The sequence below is a fragment of the Ananas comosus genome, linkage group 5 (assembly GCF_001540865.1).
Source record: "Ananas comosus cultivar F153 linkage group 5, ASM154086v1, whole genome shotgun sequence".
NCBI lineage: Eukaryota > Viridiplantae > Streptophyta > Magnoliopsida > Poales > Bromeliaceae > Ananas > Ananas comosus.
This window is the reverse complement of record NC_033625.1, coordinates 2,434,086-2,456,776: the sequence shown is the minus strand read 5'-3', so window position 1 is coordinate 2,456,776 and position 22,691 is coordinate 2,434,086. Positions and strand designations below refer to the sequence as shown.

The 22,691-nt window shown below is 32.7% G+C and overlaps 2 protein-coding genes and 1 pseudogene across 2 annotated transcripts; all 3 read left to right on the top strand.

The window, feature by feature from the left end:
* Positions 2,443-4,196, top strand: LOC109710929 (fruit bromelain-like). Its single transcript, XM_020233742.1, has 2 exons — positions 2,443-2,890; positions 3,564-4,196. The coding sequence occupies exons 1-2, from the start codon at positions 2,458-2,460 to the stop codon at positions 4,187-4,189; spliced, it is 1,059 nt and encodes a 352-aa protein (XP_020089331.1). The 5' UTR covers positions 2,443-2,457; the 3' UTR covers positions 4,190-4,196.
* On the top strand, positions 8,037-10,568 carry LOC109711060 (egg cell-secreted protein 1.1-like). The gene is made up of 2 exons (XM_020233951.1): positions 8,037-8,071; positions 9,989-10,568. Exon 2 carries the CDS (start codon positions 10,081-10,083, stop codon positions 10,369-10,371), a length of 291 nt encoding a protein of 96 aa, XP_020089540.1. The 5' UTR covers positions 8,037-8,071; positions 9,989-10,080; the 3' UTR covers positions 10,372-10,568.
* Positions 14,219-22,691, top strand: part of LOC109710269 — a 28,738-nt pseudogene continuing 20,265 nt past the window's right edge.

The following is a 22,691-nucleotide window of genomic DNA, read 5'->3' as shown; positions in this document are numbered from 1 at the left end:
TAAATCTCTTATTAGATTTTACTCGAAAAAAAAAATCACAAAATGAACAAAAGTGTAACTAATTATCTTTTCTCTAAAAAAATTTAAAATCAAATTTAATTATTTGATTAATTTTATAGAGTTTAAAAATTTATACAAAAAATTTATAATGCGTTTGACTTTTGTAACATATGTTATATTTGCACTCAAATATTTGGGGAGAATGAGATTGTGGAATCTTGGATCAAGGAAATGAATGAATTGGATCGAGTTAGTGCGATGAATTAAATTAGATAATTCTTAATTTTTCGTACCGTTGTTTAATGTTTTTAATCACTTTTTACATGGTTGAAAAGTTCAATATTATACTTAACATCCATAATATTAATTTTATTTTATTGTAAAGTTTATTTTAACGGATACCACTTTATAACTTTATTTAAAATAAATTCACTTTGCTAACTTTATGTTAGATTCTATCATATCTGTGAAATAAAATAAATTACATGATAATTAAGTAAAATTTTTGAACACAGAGAACAAATGTAAAAAATCCACTAAATCATGGAGGTATATAAATTGAAGTTATCATTAAATTAACTTTACTGCAATCTTTAACTCGGGTTCTTCATATTTTGGATTGTCTTCTAACTTAGGACACGTGGAATGGAGCATGCTAGTAGATGAAAAGTGGTTGGAGTAAAATCATTATAAATTAGGTATATTATTTATTTTCTAATGGTAATTAAAGTAGGAATTAGGGTGCCAATGGATCCGGGTTGGTGGAGCTCCGCCCGAATGGAGTGGTAAAGTGGAACAAAAATATATAAAAAATATAACCGTCCCGAATCCGTTCCCGATCGCCAACGTAAATGGAGCGGGAGGTGGGAGACTCTTTTCTTCTTCAATCCGCCCGATCCGTCAAAAATCCGGCTCCCGCTCCGATCCGCCTCCGAATGGAGCGGTAAGTGGGAACCAAAAATAATGAAAAGTAACCCGCCTCCGACCGCTCCCGCCCAGATAAAAAATGAACGGGAGGTGGAGGAACTTCCCGCCCCAGACCGCCCCGTTTGCATCCCTAGTAGGAATTAGATTATAATCGCTCATTATAATATGGAAAAAAAAATAGAATCATTTATCTCTAAAAACTTAATTTTGCAAAGTATATAATATATATATATATATATATATATATATTTGAGAAAAAGGTAGCACGTTACCCGCATCATTCATTTCGAAAATAAATTTGGCTACAAACAGTGAGTCAACATGGCCTCGAGAAGAAAAATATAGCTCAAATAAAGAAGAAAAAGAAAAGAGAAATAGCAACAAAAGTAATCGACAGGTTATACAGCTCAACAAAAGTCCCTCCACTCTCTTACCAACTCCTTGATATGTCCGACTACGAAGAGAGGGTCAGCAAAGTGGTTTTTAAAAATCACGTTATTTCTTTCCTTCCAGATTAACCACCAGCACACTGCTTCGGTAATCAGATCCTGCAAAATCTCCCCCGACCTAATAATTCTTGTGATTTTACTCCAGATCATCGGTACGTCCTCCATAGTCTGTAAACACTGGATGTCCTCCAAGGTTCGAAAAAGCATAAACTTAGTGTACACACATCCTATAAGGAGGTGGTCCACCGTCTCCATAACTTCACCACAGAGGACACAGAGGGGATCACCCAACCATCCCTTTTTCAGTAAATTATCGGCCATGGGGATCTTCTTCTTAAGGGATAGCCATAAGAAAAGAAATATTTTTAATATTTAAAATCAACACTCTTTCTTAAGTTTAGACTCAAGATATTTTAATAGACTTAAAATATGAATTTGAATTCACTTAAATTAGATGAAACGAAGTTAAATGAAACTAGTCTGATCAGATTTAAACTTAGTACCTAGTGCTCTGTGTCATTTTTCAGTTTTTTGAGAACAACAGTTGTATTACATTATTTTGTACAATATTAGAGCAAGCTAGTAGCCTTGAGTTCGAATGATACTAGGCTTCTAAATAAAGTTATAATGGGCTAAACCACTTGTGGACTTTTTATTTCCTGCGTTGGTGCTTACTCGATGGAAAAATAAACAACAAGAAATAATATAGCTTATGCATGAAAGATTAAGGTTAAAGAGTTAAGAGATAGAAATGGAGAAACGTATGTTCCATTCGCTTGCACCTAAGATGATCTTATGTCCTATGAAAGAAATTACAAGGATAAAATGTGGGAGTAAGTAGAGAAACATTATTCTTTCGTGATTACCACATGACCACATGACGTGGTGTTGCAAGCGGTCCACAACTATTTAATCTTGCAGGCCTCCACCCATTAATACTCCCAACTACATTCGTAGGCATGAACTTCTATAAAAACACAATCTTGAGACCATACTCTCAGCACCAAAAGCAAGCTCTTGTAGCTCGATCTCCAATTTCCTCATACATATACTAGATATTTAGTGCTACATATGTATATGCATGGCTTCCAAATTTCAACTTTTGTTTCTTTTCTCGTTTCTTTGTGTGATGTGGGCTTCGCCATCGGCAGCTTCTCATGGCGAACCCAGTGACCCCATGATGAAGAGGTTTGAAGAATGGATGGCTCAGTACGGCCGAGTTTACAATGACAACGACGAGAAGATGCGGCGGTTTCAGATATTCAAGAACAACGTGAACCATATTGAAACCTTTAACAACCATAGCGAAAATTCGTACACTCTCGGTATCAATCAGTTTACCGATAAGACAAATAACGAATTTATTTCTCAATATACTGGAGTATCTCTCCCACTAAATATCGAGACAGAGCTAGTGGAGTCGTTTGATGACGTAGACATCTCCGCGGTGGCTCAAAGTATTGATTGGAGAGACTATGGTGCTGTAACAAGTGTCAGGAATCAAGGCAGCTGTGGTAAGAAATCTCGACTATAAATTATCAAAGCACCTTCATTTCTTCAGCTAGAAAAAAAAAAAATCTATTCTTAGTTAACTTTATAACATGTTGCTTAGATCAAATATGCTTGCTACCGAATGCCTTATGCCTTTTTTGGACAAAAGGACCAAATTTCCACCCATTAAAACTCAATGATTCCATTACTTTGGCTGATTAAAAGGGTCTAAACATGTATTATCACATATTATCAGTGTACAAGGAAATGAAGTATTGAATCTAGTTAATAAAAAATCAACTTAGCCATCAAATGTATATGTAAGTGCTAATAAACCATCCAAAAATACATACATGGTGATAAAAAGGACACATCCATCGCATTTAAGAATTCAAGCACAATGTTCACAGGCTTCGACTCGATTCAATCTATCTGCAAGTTAGATCTATTGCTGGGTCTCTTACTATTAATTAAGTTACTGCAATAATCATATTACTGAAGTAAGCAAAGTAAGTGCTAGTCAGAAAGAACAGGACATCCATATGCATGACAACTATTGAAACAAGTTAAAAGCAGCTCTGTACTTGCAAATAACATCTAATTATGTCAGTTTGAATGTTTCCTTATATCATGGCTATATCATATATAACTTTGCTAACAGTAGTTATGCGAACGCATATCTTTGTTTTGGCATAGGTTCTTGCTGGGCATTCAGTGCAATTGCAACAGTGGAAGGAATCTACAAGATCAAAACAGGGTACTTAGTATCTCTATCGGAGCAAGAAGTTCTCGATTGTGCTGTTAGCTACGGGTGCAAAGGCGGCTGGGTGGACAAGGCCTACGATTTCATCATATCTAACAATGGTGTGACCTCCGCAGCTTACTATCCTTATCAAGGATACAAAGGCACTTGCGCTGCCAATAGCGTGCCCAACTCAGCTTACATTACTGGTTATACATATGTGCAAAGGAACAACGAACGCAGCATGATGTACGCTGTGTCGAAACAACCAATAGCTGCTCTTATCGATGCCAGCGGAAACAACTTTCAATATTACCGAGGCGGTGTGTATAGCGGACCTTGTGGAACTAGTCTCAATCATGCCATCACCATTATAGGTTACGGGCAGGATAGCAGTGGAACAAAATATTGGATAGTAAGGAACTCGTGGGGTAGCTCATGGGGTGAGCGTGGATACGTCCGTATGGCAAGAGGTGTGTCATCATCATCTGGATTATGTGGAATCGCCATGGCTCCTCTCTATCCCACTCTACAATCAGGGGCCAATGTCGAAGTTATTAAGATGGTTTCTGAAACTTGAAGCTACGCATAAGTCGGAAGCAAATGATTTAGCAATGCACTGCAGTTTGCTATCTTGTTTGCTTAACTTACATAAATAAGGATGTTAGCTGCATCCAATTGCTAAGCTTGCTTCGACATTGTGGTTTCTGTTCTGTTTCGGTGTGTCCAGTGAGCATGTAAGTTTGAATATCTACAATTGAATGTTCTCCTTAAGTATTGTGTACTAGTGTTGCTTATTAGTACTATAAAATGGATCACATGTGTCTCTTTATGCAATGCAAATTGTGTATGCGCGCACACTAGGGTGGAAATAATGGCTTGTCGTTGAGCCTAACTCGACCTAGCCACACCAATATCTTAACAAAGGGTTGTATATAATAGTACTCTAGCTTTCTCTTAATTTGTACCATAATAAGATGGAGAAAACAAAGACGGATCAAAAAATTTTTAACAATAATGAAAAAGAAATCTTTTTTTAAAAAAATATTACTATAATGAGAAAATTTTATTCTATTACAATAACTAGTCATTAATTATACATAAATAAATAATATGGTTTAAAAAAATTAATTCTATTAAAATAAAATTTTTTAAAAAAATATTAGGTGTTCTCATGGACCGACATGGTCCTCCGCGAGACATGGTAGTAGGCCCACGAGACATGGTCCAGGTCCGTCCTCTTTGGCAGTTACTATCTAATAAAAGACGTGTTGTTAGGTACGGTTTGGTTTCGATGAATGAACTTGGTTTATACCGTCCTAACTTCGGCCCTATTTGGATTTATGAATACCTTATTTGATATATTTTATAAATATTATTTGAAAATTTTGTACATAATATTAATATATGAGCAGTGTGATCAAAAATTTAAAATTTGATATTAATGCAGCCTGTGAAAGTCATTTTCTGGATAAGATAATTAAATAATCTCATAAATAAAATATATCATGCTATCTAACTATGGATATCAAATTCTTTTCTTGGAGAAAAAAATTAAACTTCTTTCTTATAATCACCCAAGCAATTCTTCTCTTTGAATAACTTATTTTGATATTCAAACTGCGCTTTCATGATGTCTAAGATCTAAGTATTAACGAGCCGAACACGAGTGAGCTGGAGCCAACTCGTGTTCGAGCTGAACACCAGTTGACTCGTTAAAGTATCAAGCCGAAAAATTCAACTTGTGTTCGACTCATTAATAAACGAGTCGAACACGAGCTGACCAACGAACAATAAATTAAATGAATTAGATTGGATATATAAATAAAAAATAAATTTATAAAATCTTACCTATTAGATTTTGATCGAATAGTTGCAACTTTATATATAAATGAATCTTTTTATAATTGAGCTCGACATTTTTTTTTCTAATATCTATATATATATATATATATATATATATATATATGAGAAATAGATAGCATACTACCTACTTCGTTTTATTTCACTTAGAAATAAACTTAGCTAGAAATGTAAATCAACTAGGATTCGAACTTGAGTGTCGGATACCAACCACCAAGCCGTTTGTCACTTGCTCTAGGGACGGTCGGTACCCTTACTATGAATATTAGATTTAGGCTGAGCCTAGTGAATGATTTCTATTTTATTAAAAACAAAGGGAACAAATGAAATTGGATTTATTTCCTAATAAAATATGTAACTGAATGAAATATATACCTTATATATCAATCAAGACTGATCGTTCTATTTGGACCATCCAATTTGAACAGTCAAAATGCATATGTGCATAGAATTAATTGCACCCAATATGCGTCAAATATTATGTTGCACATCATGTATTTTCATATTTGTTTAATATATTCCGCATGAAATATGGCTCGTTCGTGTAATATGATACCAAGTAATTAAATCTGATGCTCCCACAATTTTTTGGGACTGTGCTTATAATATATATTTATTTTTGTCATAAACTTGTTCGACTTGTTATCAAGCTCTGTAATTTTAATTAAAGCTTATAACCATGTTCTTAAGATCATGAAAAAAAAAAGGGCGAATTATTGCCCTGATAAACATAGTTTAGCTCTGGTTGCTGCATACATGAGCAGATAATCGGTAGATCTCTATGAAGACGCGCTCAATCATAGGCTCCTTTGAATTTGACTCCTCAACTCTTAACATATGTTTATCTTCTAAAGTTGTTTAATTGGGGCAATTCTAGTTAGTTATAAATTATTCAAGTTTCAATTGCTAGGAATGGTCAAAACTTTTAAATTTGATGGAATCACGGAAAATCTGATAAAATTCTTAATATATTTCACTAAAACATCTCAATTTATCAAAAAATTTAAAACAAAAAATAAACTCTTTTTTTTAAAAAAAAGAAGAAGAAGAAGAAATGTTAGGGGACCAAGTTTGGAATGTTCTGTTGATGAGGGCGTGGCGTGTAGTTGAGGGCGGGGCCTAGTTTGGCATGGCCTATCTCAAATGATGCCTGAGCGAAATTAACGCAGACAGTCTCCAAACTAAATTTTTAATTTTAGAGACCTTTAGTGCAATTTACCCAATTCTCATACATCTGTGCGAAATAAAGTTGTATCTGAATAATCGGTATGTATGTTGTGACCCAACTTAGGTAGTTAATTCGGATTTGGCAAAAATTCGGTACGAATATAATACGGATAAAATTTGTATTTTAATTTTAAATTTTTTTAAAAATACGGCTAAAAAATAGATTTGTAAATTATTCGGATACGTGATTTATACGAATATTATACGTGCACCAATTAAAATTTCGAGATAAAAAAATTCGGCTGTTAATTTTTTTTTTTCTCTAGATTTATGCTATTAGTATAAATACTCATAATTATGAAAAATATCCTTAATTAGGCTATTAAATTTTTTTCAGATTTATGTCATTATCATAAATAATTATAATTTTTATAAATATAAAAATAAACTAATATAAAATAATATATAAAATCATATATATATATATATATATATATGATTGCAGCACGGTGGACCTCTCACTCCACATGGTCCATGACGCTGAGTGCAGCCTCATGGACCCCGCTATTTCCCAATGTACATCGCGATTTTTTCCAGGGTCCTCCTTCCTCGCTCGCCCCTTTTCTTCTTTGCTTCGCTTCGTCTTCATATTTCCTTCAAAATTGAACAGGCAAAGTTGCTCGACTGCTCACGAGGAGGTGCACAAATTTGTGGAACAATGCTCACCCGATGCCGGTCCAAAAACTTTCATCAATCCGCAACCACCAAATCCAAAATTCACAAGAAATTTCTTCTTTCCACCGCTGCTACATCCGAATTTTTCAAAATATAATTCGGAAAAACCATTTTTATCGTGAATAATCTGAGCGAGGGGAAAAAAAACGAGTTTTTTGATTTTTTGGAAAACAATTCGTATTCGGAGCATTTTATACGGTTTTCAATTTGTTCGCGTATAATTCGCGTATTATACGCGAATTAACTAACACAGTGGTCCAACGCCATACTGTAAGTAAAACAAACTGAGTTGAAGGGTTAATTAAAAGAATTCAAATCTCATTACTTATTCCATATTTGGACAAAAATAAATTTTATTTGCACCAACATTCATTATAGTTTATGTCTTGTGCGTATGAAAAGAGGGTGAGGGTATGCTATCGTCTTGTACGAGTGTTCAAGTCATATTATTTATCAAAGTGTGAAATTTGAACGGCTAAAAAGTAAAAACTCGTATTCAAATTTCCAAATTAAATGCGATCCCTGTAAGTATATAACTTTTTTTCCTTTAAAGTTGCTTATAAGTTTCTTACCTTAAGAACACCGTCTAAAAATTGTACTACATAAAATTCGAAAGTCAAGGAGCGATATCTTCCAAATTTTGAAACGAGGTTGTGAGAGCTCAAAACTGCAGATTTTTTTAGGGACAGCTTCATAGGTACTCCTCAAAATCTTAAACTATCACAAATACTTCTAAAAATATCATAAATATCTCTCATGTTATCTCATGTCAAATAGCATTATCCTAATCTTAGTTCTAATAAATTTTGAAACTACTCTACAGAAAATTTTGAATATCATTTAAGCGACATTAATAATGTAGAAAACTTTGAATATCACTATAGAAAATTTAAGTGACATTAATGATATCAATCTATCCTTATACGTTATTTCTTTTAGTTTTGCTACATGATAACGTTCCTTTCATTATTAAATGTGGGCTTCATCCAGAAACTGTTCAAGTTCTACACGTATCTTTTTTCTTTTTTTTTTGCTTCAGTCGAATTGGATTTTTCTTGTTCTTTACTTGAATTGAGTTGATCATTGTTAAATGTAGACTCCTCCGAACCGGCTTAAGCTTTTCACATATTTTTTTCTTTCTTTACGTGGAACGAACTTAATTTCTCCCTTTCTTTACTTGAAATGAATCAGATCAATAGGTTACATTGCCCTGAACCAGCTCAACTGCTCCACATGTTTTCATCTTTGAACCAATTTTTTTTTTTTTTTTTACTTGAACTGAATCGATCACTATCGAGTGTAGGCTTTACCCCAAACCGTCTCACGCTTTTCTTTTTTTTTACTTGAACCAAATCGGATTTTTTTTTTATTGAACCAAACTGGATCACATCTCTGCATTAGACCGAACTATTTCTTTTCCTCTTTCTTCAACTTTTATCTTCGTTTATCGGCGGGATGAATCTCCTCACCGTCACTTCTTCCATCGTCGTTTACTCTTTCTTTGTTGCCGTTTTTTATTTTTTCTTTAATTATTTGTTAATCACATCACATGAGTTACTATACTAATCTATTACATATAATGAATCCCCAATGTGTAAGATGACGTGGCGCTTCCTCCTTAGTTTAGGACTTTTCTAATTTTTTTTTTCTTTTCTTTCAATTATAGAGCATGCTTATTAATGATTGAGATGTTACTAATCCTTAATGCAGTAATTGTGACAAAGAATAATGTTACCGTTTCTAATGATTCTTTTACTTCTCAAGTTATTCTCCATTAAGCTAACTATTCATATATATGTACCTCATAATTAATACTAAATCTCTTAGGAGGTGTTTAGTTTTTTCCTATAAATTATTTGTGAAAATAGTTTTCTAACTGAAAAAATAATTTTCATTCGTTTCAGATTTAATAAAAAATAATACTTTACTTTNTAATACTAAATCTCTTAGGAGGTGTTTAGTTTTTTTCTATAAATTATTTGTGAAAATAATTTTCTAACTGAAAAAATAATTTTCATTCGTTTCAGATTTCATAAAAAATAGTACTTTACTTTTCTAAATTTTTTATCAGAGAAATAAAAAATTATGGAGAAATGTGTTTTTCATGAAAAAATAAACAAATAAATTTTTTAAAAATAATTTTCCACACTTTTTCAGGAGTCAAACACTAGGTTAGGGCTTATTGTTGGTTTTATCTTGACCCAAATCCAACAACCAATCAACAAAATTAACCTGGCTCTATCCAAATCTTAACTGGGCTCGAGTCCACATAGGACCCAAATTTTTCCACTAGCTAATTAAAAACCCTCCACATTCCTTAATAATTAATTAAGATGTTACAAATTCCTTAATTTTGTTTCTCCCACCACCATTAATTGATTAATTATTATTACACCTCAATCTAAGAGACCTTCTTACATTCCTTAAAACGTATATATGCATGCATGCCCTTTCACTTTTCATTTTCCTATTCATATTTATTGATCGATTCCACCTCTATAAATATGAATATTTTTATGAACATCTATCAATTCATATGATCACTCACAAGTGTCTCCACTGAAGTTTCTCATGGCTTCTCTCTTCAAACAATCTATTTTTATCTTGCTCGCAGCATCCTCCCTCACAACCGTGCCCACTCCGACGTCGTCGGAGGCTCGGCCCATCGGCCCGATCGGCCTTTCGGCCCGCCTGCAGTCGGACGGCATGAAGCAGTGCTGGGACTCGCTGGTGGAGCTCCGGTCGTGCACGGGGGAGGTAATCCTCTTCTTCCTCAACGGTGAAACGTACCTGGGCCCGAGCTGCTGCCGGGCCATTCGCGTCATCGAGCATCACTGTTGGGCCACCGACGTCTTGCTGGCGTCCCTCGGCTTCACGGCTCAAGAAGGAGACATACTGCGCGGCTACTGCTATCCAGCAAATGATTCCTCCGACCCGTCAACGCCGCCGCCGCCGCCGGCCCCGGCGTCTATCTCTCCAGGGCCAGCATCCCACTAGAATCGAGAAATGGTGTATGGTGTTTTTAACTGTTAAAGTGGTGGCCCATGCACGTAGGTTTGCATGGTTTGTGTTAGTCATTTTGATGTGAGTCATACCTATATATGTGTGTGTGTGTGTTAGGGTCAAATGGGCTTAGTATGGTTGGGTTATATGTGAACCTGGTATGAGTCATTATTAATCCCCAATGTGTAAGATGACGTGGCACTTCTTCCTTAGTTTAAAATTTTTCTAATTTTTTTTTCTTTTCTTTCAATTATATTCTTCTTTGAACCGAACCAACAAGTTTTTTTTACATATTTTATTTTTTTTTTAAATTTTTTTAATTCGAACTGATCTATTTTGTTATATATATTCTTTGAATTCGATTTTTTTTCTCTTCTTTCAATTATTCTTTTTTGAACCTCTTCTTCTTTCTATTTATTTTTTTGAGCTGAATCGACATATTTTTGTTATATATTTTGTGTCGAAACTGATTTTTTATTGAACTGGCTCATCTCTACTTTTTATTTTTTTTAATCGAATCGGNACCGGCTTATCTCTACTTTTTATTTTTTTTTTAATAGAATCGGATTTTTATTTGTAGGTTGTACTCTTTTCCAATTTTAAAATATGATATATTAACTTTAAAATAATGAAAATCACCCTAAAATTCTAATCTACAAATCTATAAATCTATAAATCTATAATCTATAAATCTATAAATCTATAAATCTAAATGAAAGCACAATATTTCTTGCCACGTGGCAAGCCACCCTTCATCCCTTCATCCTCATAAATAAATAAATAAATAAATGAAACCACTCCCTCTATCTAAATATCAAATTAACAAAATAACACACTTGGTATTGATTTTATTGCTAATTAATGTAGATTCATTGAACCACTAAATATTGGCAAGCCTCGCCTTCTTAGAGACCAACATTAAGTGAGAGTTTCTCTATTTTTTATTTTTTTCTCTCTTCTTATTTTCTATTTTTTTAATCTAATTTTAATCTATTTTACAGTAATTTTTATAATTATTTGATAATTTCTATTTAAGATGAGTTAGATTGAATTAAAAATCTAATATTTCGATAATACCTATCCGCCGCATTGCGCGGGTAACTATACTAGTAGTACATAATGGTAAAAAAATAAATATTTATAATAATTAATGACGAGATTTTTCAATAGAGACTAATCACTGGAGCTATTTACTACAATATTTATGACCATTTAAAAGAGCATGAATGATATTATTAATTTATGAGGGCATTGTGATATTTTAATACATAAGCGTGGCATTCATAAATTTTTTTTAAAAAAATCTTTCATGATGCTAAACAACTATTCTGAACAATAGTATTTTTTAAATTTAAATATAACTTTTTTAATTCATGCGCGTCTTTATCAGTCCTATTCCCGTTGGGCAACACATGCTCCCATAATTCCAATAACAACACATCAGCTGCAATAAAAGTTGTACCCTTCTCGATTGCGACTTTACTAATCATTGATAAGAGACAAAATACGTACACATTGGGTTGGGTCTACATCACGTAGTTCTTGCCAAAAATAACGTTTGCACACGTACACATTGGGTCTACATCTCCTAGTTTGTTTGCCAACTTTACTAACGATTGATAAGAGATAAAATAACGTTTGCACACGTACACATTGGGTATACATCTCGTAGGTTTTGCCAAAAATAACGTTTGCACACGCACACATTGGGTCTACATCTCCTAGGTTTTGCCAAAAAATTTTTTTTTCTTAAAGAGATAGATAACATATATACTATCCGTTTTATTTATTTCATTTAGAAATAAACTTAAGTCAGAACTTCAAATCTCGGATACCGACCACCAAACTCCTTACCACTTGCGCTAGTGACAGTCGATGCCAAAAAAAATTCTCAAAATGAACAAAATGGATAACTAATTAAGTATCTTTTCCCCTAAAAAAATTGAAAATTAATTAAAATTTAATTAATTTGATATAATTTTATAAAGTTTAAAAGATTTATGCATTAAAAAATTATAATCCATGATTTGATTTTTGGTTTAATACATGTTTAATTTGCACTCAGATATTGTTGAGAGAATGAGATTGTAGAATCTTTGAAGGGAAACGAATGAATCGGGATCGAGTAAGTATGATGAATTTAATTAGGTAATTTTTAAATTTTTTTACTGTTGTTTAATATTTTTTCACTTTGTTATTATGCGGTTTGAAAAGTTATACTTAACTATCCTATAATATTAATTTTATTTTCTTGTAAAGACTTATTGTTAAACAGAACAAAAAAATTAATTTTTAACTGATGTCAAGTTCTATCAATAAAATAAAAATAAAAAATCACATGATAGTTAAATGCAACCTTTAAACTACATGAGAACAAAGTAAAACTCCACTGAATTTTACTCAGTAAATTAACTATAGTGCCAACTTAGAACTTGGGCTTTCCTTATTTTGGATTGTCTTGTGACTTAGCACCTATTTGGGTATTGAAGCATGCTAGTAGATGAAACTTGGTTGGAGTTAAATCATATAAAGATATACTTCATTATTTTCTAATGGAACCGTAGGAATAATATTATAATTGATTTATTATAATATGAAAAAAGTTAAATCTATGAAAGGATGAGAAACAATTATTTATATATAGAAACTTAAGTTATTAAAGAGAGGTGTTTCAATATATATATATATTGAAAATACCCTTCTTATGTTCCAAGCTTTTCTAATATATCCCTGGAGTTAAGTTCCATTAGTGAGCTGCCGTTATCTCTGTAAAATTACCATTTTATCCATTCTAATATACCCTTCTACCGTAACTAACTTTTCTTATATACCCTTTATATAGCGAATACTTTTCTTATTTGCCCTTCAAATTTTAATTAATTAATTAAGCACGTCGGGAGCGAGCAGATAAACGAATGAGATCGATCGCAGCTAAACAAACCTTGGTGGTTGGAGGCATAGTTAGTTAATTCGGATTCGGCAAAAATTCGGTACGGATAAAATTCGGATATATTTTCGTATCTTTTTATTTTAAATTTGTTGAAAATATACGGCTAAAAAATCCGGATTCGGCAATTATTCAGATAAGCTTATTTTTACGCGGGTATTATGATTCACCAATTAAAATCGGGAATATAAAAATTCGATTAATTATAATAAATATATATAATATAATATACTATATATGTATTTATTTTAATTTTTTTTATATATATATGTAAATATTATATATTTAAATTATAATAATATATATGTAATAATATAAAGAGTTAATATATTTAAAAATAATTAATTAAATCTTAGATTGTAGCTGCAGAACAGAAGACTATCTTGTATTCCAATTAATCTCAGATGAATTAACTATTCATCCTATTAACTCTCAATTGAACTATCACCTAAGTTTTAACTCTCGCCAATTAACTCTCCAATTGACTCCTCATAAACACCTCTCCCTCGTTCCCCTCCTCCGGCAGCGCGACACACCTCAACCTCGGACACCGTCGCACTCTCAAACCTCGAGGTTGGCGACCATGAGGCAATATTGGTGATGGAGCGGCTGTTCCCGAAGGGAAGCAGAGACAAGAATGGGTTTTCAGAACGAAGAAGACGTCCACAGCGATGGGTCGAGAGGTGGAAGGCACGATGATGCTACCGTGGTGCGAGACGATGTCGACCGCGAACACACAGCGATGATCGAAATGTGACAGAAAGGAGGGACGACGAACGCGACGAGATTGCTGCACAAAATCGCTGGGGCCCTCTTGCTCCGCGGCACAGCAAAGCGGCGGGGAGGAGGAAGGCGCATCGAGAGCGGCGGACTAGGGCCGTTTTTTTTGTGCGAATGACGCGAGTCTTAGGGGGCGAGGTCGGAGGCGAGAAGGAGCTGGTTGCAGCGTTGGTGGTGGTGGTGAGTGCCTGGGCGTGCTCGGTGGCGGGCGGCGGGGGCAGGACCAAGTTAGAGGAGAGCAGAGAAGAGAGAGAGAGAAGGATGAAGTTGGAGGAGAAAAAAAAGATAATTTAATAAATTGTTTAATAATGGTAAGGGGCAAAATAGGGTATTTAATTAGTTTTTAACTCGCGGTATACATTAATCCATGCTTAACTCAAGTAAACATAACAGGGATAACTGCGGAGGTATTTTGGAATAACGGTGGAACATATGAGGGCATTTTAGAAAGAAAAAAAAAGTAGGGGTAGATCGGATATTTCAGAAAGATTAGGAATTATAAGCAACTATATTATATATATATTACATATATATATATATATAATATATATATAATATAGTAAGGCTACTATACTCTTATGAGTATTGGACCTCTTCGTACTCATAAGTTTTTTTAATGATTAGGCTTCGAATCGACGATCCACTCCGTTTAAATATGACTTAGAGTATTTGAAATTTTAAAAAATAAATTTTTAATTTTTCCAAATCAATAAAGAATCATCAACGGGCAGAAAATGAACGGTCAAAATCGAACGAGGTGTTCTAAAAATGGATGATCGGATCCTTCAATTTAAGATTAGAGTTTATAATCTTTCATTAGATAGTGAATAGAATTTCTATCAAAAATTCAATCTATTCCAATTCTTTTACACCGTTAAACTAGCAATGTATTACATACCGGCTGTTAAATTTGTCAATTTTGTAAGTTTTGAGTGAAGGTGAAATGATGTGAAAAATTAAAAATTTGATTTCTAGAAATTTTAAATGTTTAATAAAGTTAATTGATGTGGATCGTTGATTCGGAAGTCTGAATCTATCGAAATAATTATGAGTACAGAGGACAATATATCATAAAGTATAGTAGCAGAATTATATATATATATATATATATATATATATATATATATATAACACTCTACCTCTTGTTTAGGCTCGAGAAGTTTTAATAAATTTAAAATATGACCTTGAATTAAATTAAATAAAATAAAAAGAAATTGGATGAACCTATTGCCCGATAAGATTCAAACTTAATTAGTGCCTTATCCTCTGAGCCATCTTTAAATTTTTGGAGAACAATCGTTGTGTCATATTATTTCGCATAGTATTAGAATAGGTAATTCTTAGTTTGGGAAACCCCAGGTTCCTATATATAAAACTATTGAATATTTTAGAACTTAAAGCAAGGAGTCCTTACTTCAATTGATATAGAGTAAAAGGATGTGAAAAAATACCCATTAATCTTAAAGTTTAATGGATAAAATTTTATATATTTATTTTGTATATATATTCAATTTAATACTTTTAACTTATTGTTTGTAAGCCAGCTCGTGTTCGGCTCGTTTATTAGCGAGCCAAACACAAGCTAAATTTTTCGGCACGATATTTTAACGAGTCAGCTCGTGTTCAGCTCGTTTACACTCCTAAACGAGAGAGAATTAAACCAGATTGAAGGAGCTATTTAAAGTCGCCTATAGTTTAGGGGTTTCCTTACATTTTCTTGCTCCAATAATTAAATTTGAGTTGTCCCCGGATTGAATACGTTGGTTGCAAAATAATTGGGATGGCTCCAAGACAATTTGAAAAGTCATGCACCTGCACATGCAAAATTATGATACGAAAATATCTCAAAAATAATATTTTAGTAGATTTATTTGTTTTGAATATTTATGGGGTAACGTGAGGGTCAATATATATGGAAAGTACATATAATTGAAATACAAAATACAAAATTATATTATTAGAGTACTTGTGTTTAGTTTCTTTTTAGATAAAAATAAAATAGTATACATAATGTGAAGGTTATTAGAGTACGCTAGCTTTTACCGATCGTCCCTAGCATAAATGGCAAAGGGCTCGATGGTTGGTACTCGAGGTCCCAAGTTCTAATCCTGGTTGATTCACATTTCCGGCTAAGTTTATTTCTAAATGAAATAAGCGAAGCGGGTAGCATGTTATCTATCTCTCAAAAAAAAAAGAGTACGCAGAATAAGGACTAAAATGATATAATTCAAATAATCAATAGTCCGGTCTTAAAAATATACAAAATTTAGAAGTTTTAAAACTAAATTTAACCGACCGTCCTTAGAAGTGGAAAAACTAAATTTAACCGACCGTCCCTAGAAGTGGAAAAAGGCTTGGTGATTGGTATCTGAGACCCAAGTTCGAATCCTAATTGATTCACATTTCCAGCTAAGTTTATTTCTAAATAAAATAAAACGAAGCGGGTAGCATGCTACCTATCCATAAAAAAAAAAAGAAAAAAAAAAGAAGAAAAACTAAATTTAAGTTTAGAGACATGGAGTGCAATTTACCCAAATCTCATATATCTACAGAAAATAAAGTTACGTAACGAGTTGAACAGGAGAAAAACAAAATTTCAAATCAAATTAACCATTTCATCTTTCATTTATTGAGACAAAAGTAAATTTTACGTACAGTCTATATATGTCTTTTGCATGTTAAAAGTGGATAATTTTGTATGCTATCAATCACCTTTTATGAGTATTCAAATCACATTATAGATCCAAGTGTGAAATGTGGACAACTATATAAGCAGCTAATATTCTAAACAATAATATATATATATATATATATATATAGTTTGCGGTGTTTAAGAGTTGTTTGAGAATTAGTTATGAAGACTGTCCCGCATTTCAAAATTGAAAATGATCCCCTTGACAGAGGTTTATGTAGTTACTAATTTTAGACAGTGTTCTTAATGCAAGTAACAGAATTACAAGCACTTTAAGCAAAAAAAAGTTACCTATTTTAGGGGAAAATCCCCCACAATTTCGCCAAAAATCTGAAGGGATCGAATTTTTAGCTGTCCAGATTTCACCTTTGATAAAATATATCTGAATAATCATTAAAAAGGATAGGCTTAGACTTACCTATTTTTATATGCACAAGAATCGACTATAAATAAGTAGTTGGTAAGTAAAATTTAACTGTCAAATAAGTGAAGATGGAATTATTAAATTAAGGCAATTTGCATAAAAATTCACTATTTTTTTGGGTTTTTTGCAAAGATGTGACTGTTTTTTCGTGTTTTTGTAGACTTCGGCTTGAATTTTCCAGCAAACTGATCTAAAACTTTATTTATTTTTATCTTCTCCTCTTTCTTCTCCTCTTTTTTCTCTCTGTTTATTTTTTTATGTCTCTCGTCGAGAAGCCAGCGGAGGGGCAAAGAGCGGAGGCTTGAAACCCCTGCCAGCCTTTCCACCTCGATCTTTCGCACTTGCTTTGGTTTTTTATCTTTTTTGTGAATTAGTATCAGCTTTTGTAGGAATACGAGTTTATAGTAAAAAATTCTCGATTCGAGCTTTCGTTGTGTAATCGAGACCAACAATCACGGCTCGAATCCACGGTACATCTGGTATCGAGCGGGTTTGTGGCGAATTCTCAAAATCCCACAGGAAAAAAAGCCGGAGTACCAGACGCATTACCGAATTCTAATGTTAATATATATATATACATATACTATATGATGTCCGGCTACTGTATATGGATAGTACCAAGCCTTTGGTCTATTTGAGTTTTTACCGTTAGCACGATGTACTCTTTGATTATTTCCACCGTTAGACGTATACTATTTAAGCCCCACGCACGACCACTGACCTCAGGACACTATCAAACTAACCGCACTCCTTTCATCCAACGGCCAAAACTCATACGTTACAAGGGCTGGTACTTATTGCAGTATAGTAGCATAATTCACCCACTCAGATATATATGAATTAGCTAAATCTATTAATAGTAAAACGCTCTTATTTGCTATCAAGTTTTTAACTTGCGATGAAAAATTGTGAGGTAGGATGATATTAGTCAATAATATAGTTGAAGTGTCCCCCTGGGGTTGAGTTGGCGTCTCTAATGGATATATAGTATTTCAATCCAATTGTTTGAGAATAATGAAAGAGTTGATCCCAAAAGCTTAAACAAACTGGTCCAGCATATAGAGATTTTGCTACGTAATAGTAGCTTTTGCCACGTCCAACCATAACGTATATATATATGATATATATATATATTATTACTATATATAAAAGCACGGTATATTCAATATTTGGACTGCTGTCTATCTGATCCTAATTTTTTCACTTGTTGAATAATATTTAGCGCCATTTTTCTCTTTGCCGTACGAATTTTTATTAATATAAGATATTTTCTTACCGATTAAATTTTAAATTAGAATATCTTTTTGCTGATTCGAAAATTTATATATAAGAATAAATGATTATTTTATTAGATGTAAGTATACAGCGTGTTGATATCATGAGGCGTCTATACGATATCTTAGAAGATCTTTATAATATAATATTTAATTCAATGTTAAGTTATCGGTCTATAACAGATTACGGTGTGCTGAAAATATCTATAAAAGATTATTTTTATGTTTAGTTTAAATATCTTTTTTAGATATTTTCTATTTAATTCAATATTATTATTTTCTTATATAACGTGATTTTATTTCATTTAATGTAAATTATTTCTAACAGATTTTATTTTTAGTTTTAATTTTATAATAATTTTTGCCAATTAGAGATATTTTATAATATGTATTGTTTGTATTAATGATTTATTGTTAATTAGTTTGTTCATTTAATAGCAATTCTTTTTTATATTAGCTGATTTATTATTTTAATTTTTATATTACATATCTGGCAATTCATATATATAATTATGGGCTAATAATTATGAAATATATATTATAAAATTTATACTTTTTTTAATAATTATTATACGTGTATTTACATGTAATTTTTTCTAGTAGTTAGTAGATAGATATTAAAACTCATCTTTAATTACTTAAATTTTATTATAATAAATAATGTTTACATCTTTTCATAAATTAGACTTTTTTCATTATAATAAACTTTGTATATTCATTCCGTACTGTTCAACTTTAGAAATTAATGATCAGTAATCTTTATATGACTTTAACTCCCAACCAGCGTTTCAACTCATAGATGACTTACAAGTACGCCAAATAGGTCCTTAGTTAAAGCAATCAACTAAGGAAGCCTAAGTTCTTAAGTTTGCACTAAGTCATTTACTAGAGAAAATTCGATACCCAACCCCTACCCTGTAATTTAGTGGAGTTTCACTTGTTGTTATGTAGTTTTAAGGTTGCATTTAACATTCTATGTCGATTTTTATTTTATTTTTATCAAAAATAGACTTTTGACATCAGTTTTTAGCATGATGAATTTTTTGTTCTGTTTAACACTCATAAGTCTCTTTACAAGAAAATAAATATCTAATATTATAGGATAGTTAAGTATAACTTTTCAAAACCGCATAATAACAAATGCTGGAAAAAATAATTAAACGAGCCCTAAAAAAATACAAACATTACCTAATTAAATTCTTATACTACTCAGTCCCGATTCATGCATTTGTTCCTTCAAGATTCTACAATTTCATTTCTAACGATATCTGAGTGCAAATTAAAACATGTATTAACCAATAATCAATCACGGATTATACAATGTTTTTAATGTATAATCTTTTTAAAATCTTAACTAAGATTATTATCAAATTTAATTAATTTTAATTAATGTTTTCAAATTGTGTTAGGGGAAAAGATAATTAGTTATTCGTTTTGTTCATTTTGAGAATTTTCTTTTTGGCACGATATTACTAGGGCAATAATAAAGACGCACTGGTGGTTCGCGTATTCGAAAATTCTAAATTCGAACTAAATTATATTTTTCATTAAATAAACAAATCGAAGTAGATCCTAACCTACCCCATCGTCTTAAAAAAAAACAGTGAAATTCTCCTCTCTCTCACACCTACCCATGTTTAAAGACACAAATAGTAGTGCTGTCGTCGGAAACGGTTATTATTTGGCCAGAAACCGCACTAGATGTATGAACCAAGTGTTTAATGTTGTACGTCGTGCAATGCGTATTTTTTCGGCAAAATCAAACTTAGATGTAGACCAATGGTGTACGTGTGCAAACCGTTATTTTGTCTCTTATCAATAGCATTGAGGTAAAGTCGCATGAGGCATGGGGGACAGACTTTATTGACAAGTGATGTGTGTTATTCAAATGTATGGAGCAGTTGTTGCACACGGGAATATAAGGAGCTGATAAGAGACGTGCCCAGGATTAAAAGTTTTATCTTAATTTAAAATACTATTGTTCAGTGATAGTGTTTAAGCATTATGAAAGTTTTTTTGACAAAAAATCTTATAAGACGCCACGCGTATGTACTTAACATCACAAGCTCCCCTTGTAAAATATAATATATTCGTGCTCTTTTAAATGTCATAAATATTATAAGTGTAATAGCTCCAGTGATATAGTTTCTTGATTGAAAAAATGCCTCGTTCATTAACTTGTTATTAAAATATTTAGTTTTATTACCATACGGTGATATGTAGTATAGTAACCCGTGCGATTTTGAGCTGTTGCGGATGTGATAGAGATAATTAAGAGGAATAAACTAAAAACGGCGCAAAGAAGTAAACGACAATGAACCTAGTGACGGATGAGGAGATTTATCCCGCTGTGATAAACGAGATAAAGTTGAAGAAGAGGAAAAGACTATAGTTTGTTTAATGCAGAAGTTGTGATCCAGTTTGCGTTCAATGCAAAAAAAAAAAAAAATACGATTCGATTCAAGCAACAAAACAAGAAAAGCTTGAGACGGGATATTGGGATATAAACCACACTCTATAGTGAGATTGATCCGATATAAATAATAAAAAAAAAGAAAAAATTGGTTCAAAGATGGGAAACATGTGGGAGCAGTTGGCTCTGGTTCTAGCACCCCAGATTGGAACACGAGTTGATATAATTCGTTTCAGGTAAGAACGAGAGAAATTAGCACATCGTTCACGTAGTAAAGAAAAGGTGAGAAGAGTATAGCGTGTGACTAAAATACTTAATGAGCGGGTTTTCAGAGGAGTCTACCACTCGAACCCATGATCAGTTCGGTTGTTCAAAGTAATTATGAAAATAAAAAAAACCGATTAGATTCAAGAAAGAGATAAGAGAAAAAAAAATAGGAGAAGTTGATATAGGATTCTGGTGATGAGCTCACACGCCTTACTAATCAGGAATGCTTAATCTATGGGCAAGTAACCTAGTAGAGCATAAACGTGATTATAGGGATAAATTGTATATCGGTAATGTTTGCCTATGATTTCTATTGGCTATATCTCAAAGTTTTCTGACAATTCATTAATGTTCCCCGCTTTAATCATGGTATTTTATATTTCCTGTTATAGGGTATTTGCAAATTTTATGTAGAACCTGAACCACACAAAACAAAAACAAACAAATCGATTAGGATGGATGCTATTTTGACATGCGACACCGATAACATGAAGCTTAATTTATTATTTTGTAGGAGTATTTTTTCGATAGTAGTAAGGATTTTGAGTTGAGTAGCTAATGAAGCCTCCGGTCATAAACTCTCTGGCACCTTTAGGCCTCCCTCACCAACCCTCGTTGCCAGAAATGTTTGGCACAGATCTTTTCGTCAGCCTCCCTCCAATTTTAGAACGGATGCTTTCTCTCTCTCTCAATTGAAATCAGCATTCAAGGAAAAAACCTGAGTATATATCGATCGCGATATAATTTGAATAATTTGAATGATGAGTTTGCTCCTTATTTTTCTTGAGAGGTATCTACAAAGGGGCTTGAGTCCATAATACCCCTTCGCTTTGTTTATTTCATTTATAATATAATTAGCTAAAATGTATGAATCAAATAGAGTTCGAATTTGGATCATCGGAGTTACCTACGTTAGCACCAAATCCCTTATTTCTTCCTACTGATCTCAGCGAGACAGTCGTCTCTCGGGCTGATAACGATAATAAGGTATGACTTTGAATCACTTCGTGGCAAGTTAGAATAGCATTCCTTGTACCTGTCACCACTTTATGATTGCACAAGATGTTACAGTGGCTAATATACCGGATAAGATAAAATAAGATGTAAATAAAATAGGTAAAATACTATTTTGTATTGGATTAGAAGAATGGAAACAGAAATTTAGATTTTGTGTAAGAAATGAGATTGATTTTAGGCGAGAAAATTCGCGTGTCAGAAATTAATTGTTGTTAGTGACAATGTGGCGAGGTCTCGAGGCGAGTGACAATGTTGGTGCAAGTAAAATTTATTTTTGTGCCAATAATATGGAATAAGTGAAGAGAATTTGAGGATGTTTTTTTTATAACCTTTACTCGAGTTTGATTCTATCTTACAGTACCCCGTGGTGGACACTGTGTTTAGTAATTCGGCCGGATATAGCCATATTATTATCCATGTGAACCAAGCGGAAAACCGAGAAAAAACGGCTCCTTAGTATTCGAACAATTTGCTTTCAAAAAAACCGAAAAGAAAAACAC